Raw genomic sequence first — 15,935 nt, 5'->3', positions numbered from 1 at the left:
ACGTGAGTAATACGGTATGTACTCCATCACTTCATTATTTTATATCCGAGCTATGCTATTTCTAGAAAACATTCCATCAGAAAGAAAATTCTCCGGAAACCTTGTTAGATTCTTTGGAATTACACAATAATGTTAGCCGAAGCAACGCATTTTTTTAATAATTGTTATGTGATAGATGTATAGATTGCCTCTGACATCGTATGCTACGCCCGAATGATTACTTTTTAGTATTTATTTAATTACTGTAACAAATTTTAAATCAATTTTTTCTTAATTGAGAAAATAATATTTTTTATGTAATCTCTGATAAATTCTCAAGACTTAATTTCTTGATAATTATTTAATTATTTTTCATACCTGATGAGATATAAACATATGTCCTTCAAGAATTTATATCTTCCACAAAAATTAAGATAGCGAATTTTTTTAGGCTTATTTTTAAGATCAATAAGATTATATGAAAAAAATTGTTATTTAATTTAAAAACGCCAGAGTTAAGGTAGTAGACTAAAATGTAAAATTTTATATACAACAAAATTTTGCATTTTGATATACCTTTAGGTTTCTAAAATTGCTAATGATAAATCTGCAGTAAACACTCCAAAATTAAAAATTATAAAACTTAGAATAAGAATCTTTGCGCTCTTGAAACTTGATTCACTTTTACATCTTACAATGAGAAATAAAGATTAAACACCTTTATTTCTCATTGTTTTATACTTAAAATAGATTGTTGAATTTTTTATGAAATGATTCTAGTAAATTACAAGTTTAAATGAATTAGATAATCTACGTATTGTATATATTTATGCTTATTTCATTTTATGTAAATTAATTTTGATGCGTATACATTACTAAATGTATAATTATTACGTAATTAACATTACTCGTGATGAAACACATGTTGTATGTGCCGTACAAAAGTTATGATTATTATTTATATTTACTCTTTAGTTGATAGTGGTTGGTACGTTTATGCGCTTGTAACTTTCACGAGTATTTCCAAGCAGTAAATATTTGAGGTTGCAATCAATTTTAGGAGTTAAATTTCTGCTCGTTAAATTTTAACGATTAATTCTTCAACCTCGGTCATTTCAATATTAATGTTACCGAAAAATAAAAATTGTAAGAAAATATTAAATTTAGATAGAATAAATTAATTTCAATTTTTATCACAGAATTAAAAAGTCAGAATAGTAAAGACAGCAGAAATGTACAGTAATACAAAGATTATTATTACAATTGATAAGTTTGAAACTTGTTTGGTTTATGTTTTATAACATAAAATGTTCTAAACTTATGTATAGCGAACCAATTTTTATCGAGTTCCTCTAATTTAGAATTTTTCATAATAAAAATGTAATGTGACTTATTATTTCTTAATCATTTATTTATAACGATAATTATTTCTCGATAACGCGTAACGCAGCGTAAAGTGTACGGTTGAACATAATATTCCACTTAACGTAAAATTGCTACGTTTTTGGAAAATCTCGCATAATTTCATTTTATACAAAGTAAGGTTACTTATCAAGAAAATTGCACATGTATGTTAATGACGAAATTTCTACGTATTCGCGCTCTAATGTTCTCATGAATGTAAAATAGATTTAGACTTTATAACGCTTGAGAATAGTGAACACTATATCGAAATCGCTTGTAGTTCTGCTTAAGCACGTTTCTCTCGATGCACCGACAATTGCATGACTGAATCGTTTCACGCAAATTTATTTCTGAATTTTTGTTAAGTTTTGTTCTTTTGTGTAAATTTGTAAGATAATTTTACACGTAGAAACGCTCGTTATTAAAACACATTATTGTCGGAAAATATTTGATTGTATTCACGTATAAAAATTCTATAAGGCAGTTTTTTCATCATAACATCGAATAAAATCCATTAGGAATTTGCATTGTTGCAACATTACGTTATCCGATGCATAATACTTTTATTGGGTGCGCTTAATTAAATTTTCCCTCTCTCCTTATTACAATAACGGTTTTTGTAAAATTTTTTACAACAAAAATAAATTAAAATATAAAATTTATTAATGCTTTATCTTACATAATGTATAATATTAAATAGATAATTTATTATATTTATAATTGCAATATAATATTTATTATTGCCGGAGAAATCGTTTTAAATTTAGAAAATAGATTGAATTTCTGTAATATAGAGAAAATCCGATAAAATGTACGTTGCTCGATAACGGTCTAATTTTTATACTGCCCAAATTTATACTTGTTGCAGCATCAATTAATTATCACATTTAAAAGGTATTTTCAAACAATATTGAAGCAAAAGTTTTGTGCCAATTAACTGTTATACGGCTGTACTATCGTTATTTTAATTGAAGGAATGCGTCACGTTTAATTGGCACAGTCTTTTCATTTACGGAAACATATGGACGGTAGTCATCAAAAATTTGTATATGTAGTAGTGTGTCATTCCAACTTTGAAATTGACTTCCGATAAGCGGAGAACAAGATTGATGATCGAATGATACATGATACCTGTCGAAATTTCTGGCAACCGTTGGCTATTTCAATCTACAAAATTCAAGGATCAGTCATATCAATATACCAATATACCAACCATCAAACGCAGGCAAATGTATTTATATAAAATTCTTTGAAAATATTTCACAGTGATAATAAATAAAACTTTTGTAAATATATTAATTTTTAAATAACATTTGTTCGTAATTGTTTTTGAATGAAACTATTCAGTGCATTCTTTTGCGAAAGAACTTTTCTAAATTGGTCTAAAAATTTATCTAAGATTAGTTAAAATTTTGAGTTTCTGTAAATGGTCTGATTTTACATTCCGAAGCAAGAATAGAGATTGCTTTTATTTTCATTTTTATACCAAATATTTATCCACATATTTACGAAAACACCGCATTGTTTTATTGAATATCAATTAATCGAAAATGGAATTATGTTACATGAGTTTGTTAACATTTATTTCCAATTTATTTATTGCTTATATTATACTTTCCGTATAAGTGTCTTCGTGCAGGAATCCCTTTCTTTTTCGTTTTTTAATTATTTCTGACCTTATTACATTCCCATCTTTTCTTTTTCCAGTAGGGTGCTTTAGGTTTTATTTTTCCTCTGTCTATTCCCGGGTGCTTCTCCGTCAAATATTTAAAGGCTTCCTCTTTTTCACCGAGTTACTGTAAATGTATCACATTTATTTTTTAGCAGGCAGTTCTTCGTAGAAAACTTGCTCTCATTGTTTTCTTTTTGCTCCTTGCTTTAATTGTGGTACGTTACTACCTTGCAGTACGCGATTCCGATCAATATTTTCCGATCTATGATTAACGGGAATCGTACAAGACTGATAGACATTCGAGACGAATATTCAACGCGATGGTAGTGATCTGCGAAGATTCCATTTCTACCACGCAATCTTTCATCGATCACGATGGTGCCCGGCGATTCGTTACGATTGGCACAGACATAATATCTACCGATCGCCTTCTTTATTAGCAACCCTCGAATCGAGGCGGAGGAATCTTCCCTGGCAGAGCGGAACTATCCGCACCCCGGACAGGATATGAATTTCATATTTTACGATAACATCGCAAGATGCTCGTAGGGTAAACGAATCTTGTCCCGGTGCAATTTTCACATGCTCAAAGGAAAATTGTATCCGCACTTGAATTTTCCTGAACGTTCGTTTATATCGATTTTCTCATATCGTAACGGCATCGCGTTAAAATTTGCACCGCAGTAGAACCGCAGTAATAAATCGATATCGAAACGTGTACTTAATCGAAATTTACTTAAATAGGGCAAGAAAAACTCGGCGCAAAATAGATGGACTATTTTATGTCACAGTAAAAGTTTTATCGCGTAATTCCCTCGCGATATCTGACAGTGGCGCATCGGTTATTTCTTCTCCTCCCTATTCTTCATTCTGTTATTTTTAATGAAAGTTCGGGGAAAAGTCATAATTGTGAATTTTTTACACAACGATAGATTGTAATAAAGCCTTCGTTAATAAGAAGAAAATAAAGTTGTAAATTTCCCGCGCACCGTAATATGCTACGTAACGTAATTTTAGTTATATCATAATTCAGAAATATACTTCATATTTATGTTCGAATAACGTTTAATTTATTACGAGAGACAAAGGGAGTTCTACATTATTTTTTTCTAAACTCGGATTTTTATTTAGGCATTTTTCTCCATACAACAGGATCCTATATCAATCGTTCATGAATTTGTGCGTTGCGCGAGGAATAGCTTTGGCATCTTTATCGTGCCTTTTATCAAATTTTGCACCTTGCTCGATTCTATTCATTGACGGAACGTGGCAGCGTAACCGGGATTCGATTAATCGTTCTATCGTTTCACGAGTCGTCGGTTTATCGTCGCCTCGAGCAGAGCTTAGGAGACTTCACGGTTATTCCTTTCACTTGACTTAGCAGCAATAGCTTCCGGTTTCATCTCAAGTACGTTGGCTTCAAGTACTTTGCTGTATAAAGTACACATATACGAAGCCTGTAGTTAAGAACGTGAGAGTAATCGAAAAGTCCAAGTTGAGAGGATACTATAACGCGTCGTTAAAGTGAATTGATTGAAAATCTCCGAACATCTTTTATATTTATCACAATATTATTTTATTAGAGTAAAATACCTAAACAGACGACAGTCTCGACAAAAATTATTAACGAAAATTGAACTGTGACGTACAAAACTTATAGCAAGTTCTATTTGTCATGTGAACGAATTTATTTCCCATTTTTTCGCAACAGTACAATTTTGTTGATGTCGCCAGACTTGGTTTGCATTAAATAACTTTAAATATAATATATTAAATATGATATAATTTTAAATGTATAAATACATAGTACACGTGAGACATTGCGGATACTAGACATGCGTGTTTAATTTTCCCGCTTAACGAGTGCAGTTTATTTATTATAGGTATTATTGAGAAATTTCTATTAAAATGTATTACCGAAATCTGTTTGATTCGACTTTCTAAATTATTCGAGAAATTAAATTATTTGTCGTAGTATTGACTCGATGAATGTCTGACAAAATACGCCATCAAAATTTGATAATGAGCTCTCTAGCTATTTTAATTTGGATCCAAGTTAGTCTGATTCGCGGAATCATTAATTAATATTCAACGAAATGAACGTCGATGATTTCCCAGCAGCATTCGATGCTTGGAAATTAATTGTCAAAGTCAATATATATTTCTCACATTGAATCGTGATATTTTAATTAAATAAACGTTATCGAAATAATTTTTTTGTAATATAATTTACATATAATTCTCATAATTTACTGTCATTTGTATGGGATTTATAATGAATGCATTGCATTATGTATGTAATCGATAAACTCAGATATTTTTCGTGTAAATAACGTTTATGAAAGATTTTTTTTATTTTTATGAGTGAAGCATGCACAGCGAACATTTAATATCTTTGGTCGCTCTGGACCTTGATAGCTCGGTGATAAAGTTGAAGTGCTTTGTAAATTGACGATCCGTTTTCAGCGCATCCAATTTCTCCAAAAGTATTTGTGCAACGAACGAAATTGAAATGTGTATATAATTCCTATGCGTTTGGACATTTTTACGTGAACATTGAATCGGCAATAAATTTGCAAATAACCGCTGTTAGAAATACGTATATATGTATACATTGTTTAAGTGTATCATTTATATATGTAACATTTAATTAAGAAACAATGAAGATTATATTTTAAACAAGATTGATTGCGACACTCAACGGTACCAATAGTTATTTTATTGATCACTGAATTTTCGAGAGATTCCCGTTCCATCGGAGATATCTGATACACACGTTCGAAATTCTTCGGAAATTAGATTACTTGGGCGTGTTACGTTTCCTGTTTGAAGTATCGCGACGATTAGTGAATTTCCAATACAAAGTTTGCTTTATTACTTTACACAGGTCCGTTATCTGTGCGGCGGCAATAGCCGGTTCTATTCACGGACACTTCATTTTGCTGCAGAACAAACAAGCTTTTAATCACAGTTTCAGTTTGCAGCTATTGTCTTTGCAGTGCAACGCCCCGCGTTTACCCGATTCGTGCTACAAAATCAATATCCACGTACCGCGCTTAATATTTTTCCACGGTTACGCGTTCGTAACTGCCTTCTGAGGATGGCGTCGGGATTACGCAATACACGTACCCCATTGTACTCTGCGGAAGCGCATAAAGCTGGCGACATAACGGGGTCTCCTCATTGGCGCTTGAATATTGGATAAGTTCGGCGGCGAGCACGGGGAAACGGAGCGATTACGGCACGCCCGCCACCCCCCGTACCGCCGTGCTCGAGTTTCGACGACAATGACTATAAGAGAGACCCGCGAAATTATTATGTTTCAGTTCTGCCCCGTGAAGAGCCCGTTATCGCATCGGAACGCGATCGCTACGACCCAGGAGACATGTTGAGGGCAAATTGCAGCCTGCCGCCCTCGAAGCCACCGGTTCACCTCTCATTCACGCTGAACAGCATGCCGGTAAGTGATGCCTATCGACACGATTGTCGTATTATCGAATCAGGGAACGAGAGAATATGTGTTAGCGATTGGGTTCCAGCGTATTATATATTGTATAGCGGTTGTACAATAGAATCAAACTGGACCTTTTCGGAAAAATACTGGTAAACAATCAGCGAAATTTAAACGTGCACCTCTCAAGCTTCTCTCAAGCGAATGAGCTGAATTCTTTTTATTGTCAAACGATTTATCCCGCGTAATCAATTTGGAAACGCGATAATTTTCAGCAATCAGTTTTGCCGCCTCGGCATCGCGTATATATACCTATTACGTGTGGGCGTTACGTTCCATTCGTTTAACTCGATAGGAAATTAGCCAAGTGTAAAAACACGCAAACGTACTGAAATGTACACGTTATAAAAATACTTGGCGTCTCGCGGTGGACTCTTTCTTCTTTTTGTCAAACGGTCCATTTAACAGCTGCACCCTTTTTAGCCCTTCATACCACTCAATCGGAATCCGCTTTTCTCACATCTTCTCGCTTGAAATGGGTCCTTTTATAAAAATTGTTAAATCGAAGACTATTTGCTCTTACCACCCCATGAAACTCGTAAGCCTCATTGAAAGTGCACAGGATTTCGATATCGATTTTCAATTTACGGAATGTATGTGTCTACATAGCTGCTATTATCATCGTCGCCAATGTTTATTGTAGTAGGAAACTCCTCTAACCGTTCGGAAAGGAGATCATTTCCGCACGTTACTATTTTCCCTTTATCGCTGAAATCACGCTCTCGAAATGGGTTCCATTTATTACCGGCTTTTAACTGATGTGCGCAGAATTTGCATAGCCCTACTGCGAGGGCACATTTTAGAGCTCAATTTAGTCGGAAATAATTCCGGCGCGCAAGAACGATGAGGAATCCTGCATGGTGAGCTCTACGGGGAGGCGCATTGACAGACATTAAAGAGGTTAAGCAAACCCTTTGTCCCGCGAGAAATGTGCAGTAATACGCGTATCGTCTGTTTTGGCAATCCAGTTCTTATACTGAGAAATTGAGATCCTGTACGGAATTAGAGCACGGATAATTAAACCTTACCCAGAGACGCGGTCCGCGACGTCGCGTCGCGTCGTCTCTGAACGTAAAAGGTTTTATCAAACGCGTCCGCGGGATAAGAGAATTTGAATAATCGGATAATCCGCGCAAAAGCCGCCAGCAGCACCGAACGAAATACTAATAACTGCAAGCAAAAATGTTGTCGAGTAACTTTTGCCGAGCGAAACGTGGCGGCACGGGCGTAGCCTCCGGCGATACATTACCCATAATCTCCGGGGATGACGTCGCGAGGATCTCATTAGCTGATACAGCTAAATGCAAAATGAAGCCAGCCTTGATCGCCCGCGGAAATTTGAAATTTTCTATCGACTTTGATCGAGCAGGATTCTGCCGCTGAACGCGACGGCGCGTCTTTGTTTCGCTTTGTTTTTACCATTTCCATTTTTTTTTAATTTCAGAAAAAATGTCTATTCTGTTAACACAGTTCCATTCTTGATTGTTTGCATTACACTTAACTAAAAAGAAAAGATAAAATTTTTTAATGAAGCTGACGAGGATTTATGGACATCGAAAGTCTCGCGATATCACACAGAATCATATAAATCAAATTTGTTTTCATGAATTGCCTCTAGACAAATATTCAGTTATTCAATTAATAATTCTCTGAAGATTGTCATTTTTTTAACATTATTCCACATATGCTCGTAATACTCGTATAAAATTCTATACTTGTTTTGCGTTCATAATACGTCCAGATACAGATTTGTTCGTCCAATTTTCTTTAGCCAATCCAATCGAGGTAACCGAGATGATAGCGAATCGTAAATTTCTTCGTGAAGTTGTAACGATATTATCTTTCGGGTACGCGGCATAAAAAGCCATGAAAATACGAATCCGGAGAAATCAACCGCAAGTTTCATGGGACCTGGGAAATTAGTATCGCGTATATATACATATAAGTGCGAGTAACGAAGGAGCAGCTCCGTGAGCGGCGAGGGGATAGTAACGAATTGCCCAGGTCAGGAGCAACCGGGTCGGTCTGCTGGCTTCTTACGGCTAACGTCTTGTCGAGAAACTCGTCGAATTTGCAGGGAACGTTTCTGAGAGCGTGGAAGATATCTTGTCGCGGAAACAACGGTTTCTTACGGCCGGGGCGTTGCCAGTACAAGTTTACTCGCGCCGGAAAAAGTAGTTTGCTCCCAGGAAAAACTTTTAGGTAGTTGATCTCTGGCTGACAGGATTTATTCTCCGATTTATTCGTCGAAAATCTTTTTAATTGTTATTTCAATTGCTATTGCCGTATAACTCCAATATCTGTTAAATTTATTGTTTATTGCTAAATAGATAATTGCACAAATAATATCACATTTTGATTGTAATATGAATTATGTTCTCGCTTTTTATTGCTGCTAAATTTTTTTATGAAAAAAAGCGCCGCGAATTTTTAATTCTACAATGCTTTGTAGTTTCAGAAATAATTATATCGTAAATATATTGAAATTCAACAAATTTTAATATTGCTTCAATTTGTATGTACGTTTGAATTCAATGCTTTTTTACACGAAGAAACATTACAAAATAAAAAAATAACATTGTGTGGAAAATGTTTTCTGTTATTCAAAGATGTCTATAATTTTTTGTTTTAATATTTTTGTAATTTGCTTATATATGCGTTAAATATAATAAATCCAAATACGCCTAATAATTTTCATGATAAATTTACACATAAATTGCGTATTTATGACGCGAACACATTAGCACTAAAATATCTCGAATAAAATAGCAACAACATTCTGCCTGCCGATAAGTGCATTCTAAATTACAGATAAATTTAAATGGAAAAGTAGTTGTAACTGACATTTTATTATACTTAGCAGTTTCCTGTTGTTTTCATTATGTGACGTAAATACATATCATGTACCAGGATATCTTCGATAATACGAAACTTGATAAATAATTTAATGACATGCCGGTTTAATAACATTTAGTTAAAGAGACAAACGGCTTAATTCTGCGGCTTATAATTACAAATATTATTATCATTAAATGAAATATCGTAACACGCGCTCGCATATCGTACAATATAAATTTCCCTTAATTCTATTATTATAATACTAAGCATACCGAAAGCGCTTGGAAACTTTTAATTGTAACAGTTCACGCGCAACGTACTCATATTTTATAGTAACTTTATTCCAATAGCTGTGACGTTTACATCGCGTACATTCACAGTCTGATATTCCTTAGGTTAATCTGTGTACTATCACAGGCTCGAATAAATTTTACGTAACTGACGCGCGCTCTTACGCAGATATCAATATGCAGTCGTTATCCTTTAATACCCCATAGCGCGACATCGTAAGCGGAGCTAGATCACGCGCAATCTCGTTCATCCCATTGTACATTCGCGATGTGCACGCAACGAGAACAGAGTGTTCCGGGCATTCTTTGTCCGATATATAAATCGATACAACTCCAAAGAGACAAGAGGTAAAATGAGTGCAAAAGAGGTGCAAAGTGTGCTCTGTATCTACCTTACCTCATATCAATATACGACACTGACGACACTGCTTTTAGTACGTGTATTCTCCGATGTGATGTCATGTATAAATCAGGAGAGAGTTGCTGAATGCCTACCAATTGCTTAAATCGAAATCATTTGTGTTTATAGCTTAAATAATGATACGAATGGGCCCACTATAACGTTCGCCAAGAGATCATTCAAATAAACAACCGCGCTAGCGCTGTTATACGTTACAATGGATAGCAATCCGTGACATTCATGCGATGCAAATAGCGACCGATCAATCCGTCACGTAGACTGATTGAATCAACGATGATTGGTTCTTCATAAAAATCGGGGTGTATTGTATATATGTAAAAGCTGTATCCTCGAAGGTCCAGCACGTAGAAAATTAGTTTACAAAAAATACTTTTTTTAATTATTTTGAACTTGACAAGGTGTTTTTTTTTTTATAGATTTTTAAATATCGAAAAAATATCGCACGCCAATTTTTACTAGTACGTAATATTTCCGAACTAATTGCGGTTTAATATGCAGAAAGATCTCTTGCGATTGAAACTTTTTTTGTAAAAGATCTTTATATTATCTTGAAATTCTAGTTAAAAGTCATTAATGTATTCTGTATCTCTCATAGAATGTATTATTTTTTTATTTTGATATTTTATTTTTTAGTTGTGTTATGAATGATTTATAAAATACAGTTTTGCTAAGGTAGCAATTTTTCCGCCTATATGATGATTAAGTCATATAATTTGTAGTGTCGATAAACATCGTAATAGATTTCACTAAATGTATATTATGTATTTAATATATTTGTATATATTATGCAACTTTATATACATTCAGCGTAATCTATCATGATAAATTTCTATGTATGTGTATCAGTAGCTACAAACTACAAATTATAAGTATATGTAATTTTATCATAATCAGAAAATTTGCTATCTTAACAAAACTCTGTAATTAAATTCTTCATAATATGATTAAAAATGAGATTTTACAGAGAACATTTAACAGATTTTATCTTTTTTTGTGTTAATAACACTTTAAAAATCAAGTACTGATAATTTTTTTATCAATTTACTTAGCTGATCATAATGTAATCATGCAATTTTACATTAAATTTTTCGAAGATTTTTGTAAAATACTTTACATTGTATATACATACTCGCAGTTATAATAAAGATAAAATCAATATTTTTTTATAAAATCTGTCGAGTTTTCTGAATCGTATCAGCACATATTTTACATTACACTAAATGATATTAATGTAAAACTTATGAGTGATAATAGTAAAATACTACTAGTAAAATAGTAATTGATGATAATTGATTTGAATAAAGATATGTGCAAATTGCAAAAATACATTTAAATCAGTTTTGTTTTTCTGAATTCTATCATTTTTATTTTTTCATTATTCTTGTTTGTAATCCTTTTTTGATAAATTATTAATAAATAATGATTTCTTATATTTTTAATGATTTTAATTTATAAAATCGATTTTAAAGGCGATACGGTTTAGACGACCCACAGATACGATTTAAATGACCAATTGCCTAAACCATATTTTTTCCAGCATGTTGCTAAAAGGCTTATAATAAATTGATTTGTTGTAAAAAATTAAATTACTCATAATAGGCATCTGAAATATCAAGCTACAATTTTCAATGTTTATTTGCGAACAAATCAGTACCAAATGGGAAATATATAATATAAAATAATATAAGAGGGATGTACGTATTCAGTAAGTTTTTCCTACAATAATTTTAAAGCAACCATGTTTGAAAGGAATAAGTCAGCCACATGTCATTATTGGTATATATTAATTTTTCATATTTTTGCTTCACAAGATCAGATTAATTGGTCCCACTTTTTAGATTTTAATGTTGGATTTATTTTGTCCAAAAAATTTTACAATTATGAACGCATTTTCTCTCCGTGCATTATTTCTACCACATCTTTCTCTTCTTTACTATTTGCAACATTCATACGAGATTTACATAGCCGTGAAGAACAACCTATCGGAATGCCATGTATTCTTGATAATAGGAGTGAGATTTATTATTTGAGTCAGATTTATTGTGGTTTTATGCGTCGCTCGACATGTATAACCGCGCTATCCTGCTTCGCAATGGCAAATTGCGACCTCTCTCTATATATATGTTTGGTGCTCCATGTTTTTTATTCCCGTGATTCCATTTTTAATGAATTTGTTGGATATTTTTCTGCAGAAGGATTAATGTTCGGTCTTTTCGATTTTATGCTCCTCGCGGATCAGTGCTTCAGTTTTTAACTTAAAATCCGAGTCTTATCTGACGTGTTAATTTGCGCTTTTACGTTTACAACTAAGGTAAAACGATAAATACCGATGTTACTTAAAATGAAATAAAAACGCACTATGAAATAAGTTGATAGAAAATTAACTTACAAATAATATTTCGTTCTATAATTGTACTTTGCAAAGAAATATTTAAATAATATGGAAAAGAATTTGCGAAGAATATGAAATAATTAATAAATACATTTTTAAGGATTTTTAAGTAATTGCTTTATTATTTGAAAATGCAATTATTTATCAATTTAATTTTACTTTTGGCTATGATTTTATTGTTAAATTTACACGATTCCAAGTTTCTCAGGTAAATAGTAAAAGATTCGACAATAGGTTGCATCTTTGTAGATTGTTTTCTCTTTTAACTTTTTCGAAATTTATATCGTCCTATTTGTTCGATTATAGAGTAAGTGCAGTTTGTTTGAGTATCGTGACGTATAACACGAACAACATTCTTTTTGTTATTCTTCTCGTTTTTAGTCCCCCCTCCTCTCCCCCAGTTAAGAAAAGTCGCGACTTGCTCACATCACGGTAGCATCACTGAACTTGCTTTACCGCGACGAAAACGAAGTTCGGGTTTACCTGGGCAAACAGAATCTTCTACATCGCCTCCCCTTGTGTCCTTAATCAACTTATAAACCATGGTAACTTTTACCAATCAGAAACACATCCCGTGGGAAAGAAGATCGGGATCGCAGCTGTATGGGAAGGGAGAGGGAGGGGGGGAGAGCAAAAACTTTATTGGATCGCAAGTCGCCACCTGAAGATAAGCGAACGCCGACCGTTGTCCGTGCACTTACGACTTCCTAGAACGGCAAGTATTTTCTTTCTCTTGCTCCGTGGGACGAAAGCGCGACCGTGTTGTTTTTGTAATCTCGCGAGGTATCCGATAGATATTGTAAAACAGGATAGGAAGAACTTAAGGACACGTAGTAAAATAACTGCTGGTAGCACCAGTGAAAACATTATCTTAAACTGCAAACGCGAGGCTCGTTCTCTCATTCACTTTAATCGCGACCGATACCGCTTAATACGCTTTTTAGCGAATCATGATATTCGAGCTCCATTGAACTAATCCTCAAGCTGCAATCTTGATCTACAGTTATATATGAGTGTTTAACGAATTAATGATACACGATTATATATGCGCAGAAGTGCTGAAGGGCTCTCGGGTGCTTATTGTTAATATTAAGCCTTTTTGTCATAAATAATGATATAATTGAACGTCTTCCAAAAGAGCTCGTAAAGGAACATATGCAGATGATTGTTCGCGCGTTAGGTATGTCTCCGTCTGCCTTAACATCGTGCATTTTGCTCTTTCGACTTGGTTGTTGGCCAACACGGCACTACTTTTGCATATATTTGAATACAAGTCTGACGCTGTGCAATGGTAAACGACGAAACATTAAAAAGTAGCAACAGCCTCTTACTACAGCTTGATTTCTCCACGGACTGTCGTCGACAACTTGAGCATTTTAAGTTAAACTATGTGCATTATATAATATTATTATCATTTTAGTACGCTTGTGTATTTACTCCTATTTATATATCCATGAGCCGTTTCTTGTATTAAAATTAACTGAATTTAACGAAACCAGCAAGAGCGAAAAATATCTCCACTCATTTCGCTGAAAATTGATCGGAGGTATTCTACCGCTGTGCTGGCCCGAATTTCTCGCGACACCATTGAATTTACTGCATCATAAACCATGACTCCATGTATCGCCTGCAATTGCTGCACGATGCATCAAAAGCTTCGTTCAACGTCGGCACTTTGTTACCATTTACCATCGTAGCACCTGTGTCCGCATGAAATTACTACAAAGCTCGATGTGCGAACTGTCAAAAATCGATATGTATATATATATTCACCATACGGGATATTTAAATGCTGCATATTTCTATGATTTTTGAAGAATATCTAGTCCTCTCATGAAACTATTTTATATGATCAATGTATTAAATATATGTTGGATATCTCGGATTGATTGATTGAAAGCTTCGCAAATGCGAAATACAATAAAAGAATTCAACGTCAATCTTTTAAAACTGTTGTAGCTATTTAATTCAGCATGACACGTTAAAAGAGCGTGACGTAACAAACATCCCTTTTGAACTTTGTTCTCTGAAAGTGACGCAATTATATATGATCACGAATTGTGATATTTCAACGGTAGTTTCTCATTCTCCGCGGCAAATAGACAGGTGTCTAAATGTGATAACGGAAGGATTTACCGCGACGAAAGTACGTCCTTCATTTCCACCGTGGCTTCACGTTAGCCGGCGCTGTCTACAAACACCGGCCCACTTTCCCGCATGGCTTCGGTGTAATGAAATGCATCGTTCTTTGAGGGTATAATCCGATGCAGATTAAAACCCCGGCCTGCCGTCCCCCCACCCCCACCCCATCCCCCACCGCCGTGAAACAAATTGCAGCATAACGGCGCGGGAAGAGGCAAAGGCGTCGAAGTTAATCCGACGCCAGGCTAGTCACAGCTTTATATCAAGGAATAAACGAAGACGTCCTCGATGGGAACATGCTGAAACTCGCTGAAGCTGCATTTTTAACCCTTCGCGGTCGAACGTCGAGCAGTACTCGATACTGCTGAGCCTTATTGTGAAATCTGTTTTAAAGAGATTGATATTCGACACGATGAACGCATAAATATTTAACAGTATCTGTCTGCAACACACGCAACTCATTCTTTTTTTTTTTTTATATATAGCACATGATTTATTTATAGACCTATGTTCGGTCTTGAGTTTGCGTGTACGAGAATCGGCAATTGATTATTCTATGCGACTGCGTAATGAGGCGAAATACGAAAAACGGCGGTGCATTGTGACCGAGGCGGAATGTTTCGCGCATCTTATGATATCATCGCGGAGAATTCACTTGTAATATATACGACAGCAGAAACGGAGAAATTGAGCGACAGTCCAACCTTAGTCTTCCATGCGGCCAAACCATCAACTTCTTCGCCGCGCTCTCGCGGTTTCGCACCACCTCTCGCACCCGCCGTTGCTCTTTCCCTCCATGCACACATACAGATACACACGCCGGTCCATTCATTAAGTCTCGAGAACGTCCTCGCAATTTCTATAGGGTCGTCAGTAGACGTGTACACGACGTGCCGTTTGTTCTCCTCTGAAACTCGAGATGTCCTCCTCGGATAACACGATGAGACCGTGATGGCTAGTGCACACTGGCACGATCACGACATGAAGTGATAAAGAGAACGAGAGACAGAAAGAGAGAGAGAGAGAGAGGCACCCGAAAGATAATGAAAGCCTACGTCCGCGACCTACGACTACAAATGATATTGGGGGCCTTCACCTGGCACGAAGGCCATAGAACACTTTTTTTCTTTAGAAGAAGTCTCGTCTTATCTTCAGGTGAAGATAAAGACTTGATGCACAAGATCTCCAAGTCTGGGATGCTGAGATTTGCGTCTTATTTCGTCATCACACAATACCTTTTCTTACGAGAGATTAAAATGATTGAAAAAGTAACAGGAATAAGAATA

General features: G+C 34.8%; 1 protein-coding gene across 1 annotated transcript in view; it reads left to right on the top strand.

The window, feature by feature from the left end:
• The window catches only part of LOC105193887, a 154,230-nt gene that overhangs the window by 97,727 nt on the left and 40,568 nt on the right, over positions 1-15,935 (top strand). The window contains exon 4 of the mRNA XM_011158566.3: positions 6,382-6,515. Coding sequence (XP_011156868.1) covers positions 6,382-6,515 — 134 coding nt within the window. The remainder of the gene's footprint in view (positions 1-6,381; positions 6,516-15,935) is intronic.

Source organism: Solenopsis invicta, chromosome 6 (genome assembly GCF_016802725.1).
Source record: "Solenopsis invicta isolate M01_SB chromosome 6, UNIL_Sinv_3.0, whole genome shotgun sequence".
Classification (NCBI taxonomy): Eukaryota; Metazoa; Arthropoda; class Insecta; order Hymenoptera; family Formicidae; genus Solenopsis; species Solenopsis invicta.
The sequence above is the reverse complement of the archived record's forward strand: the minus strand, read 5'-3'. Positions and strand labels throughout refer to the sequence as shown.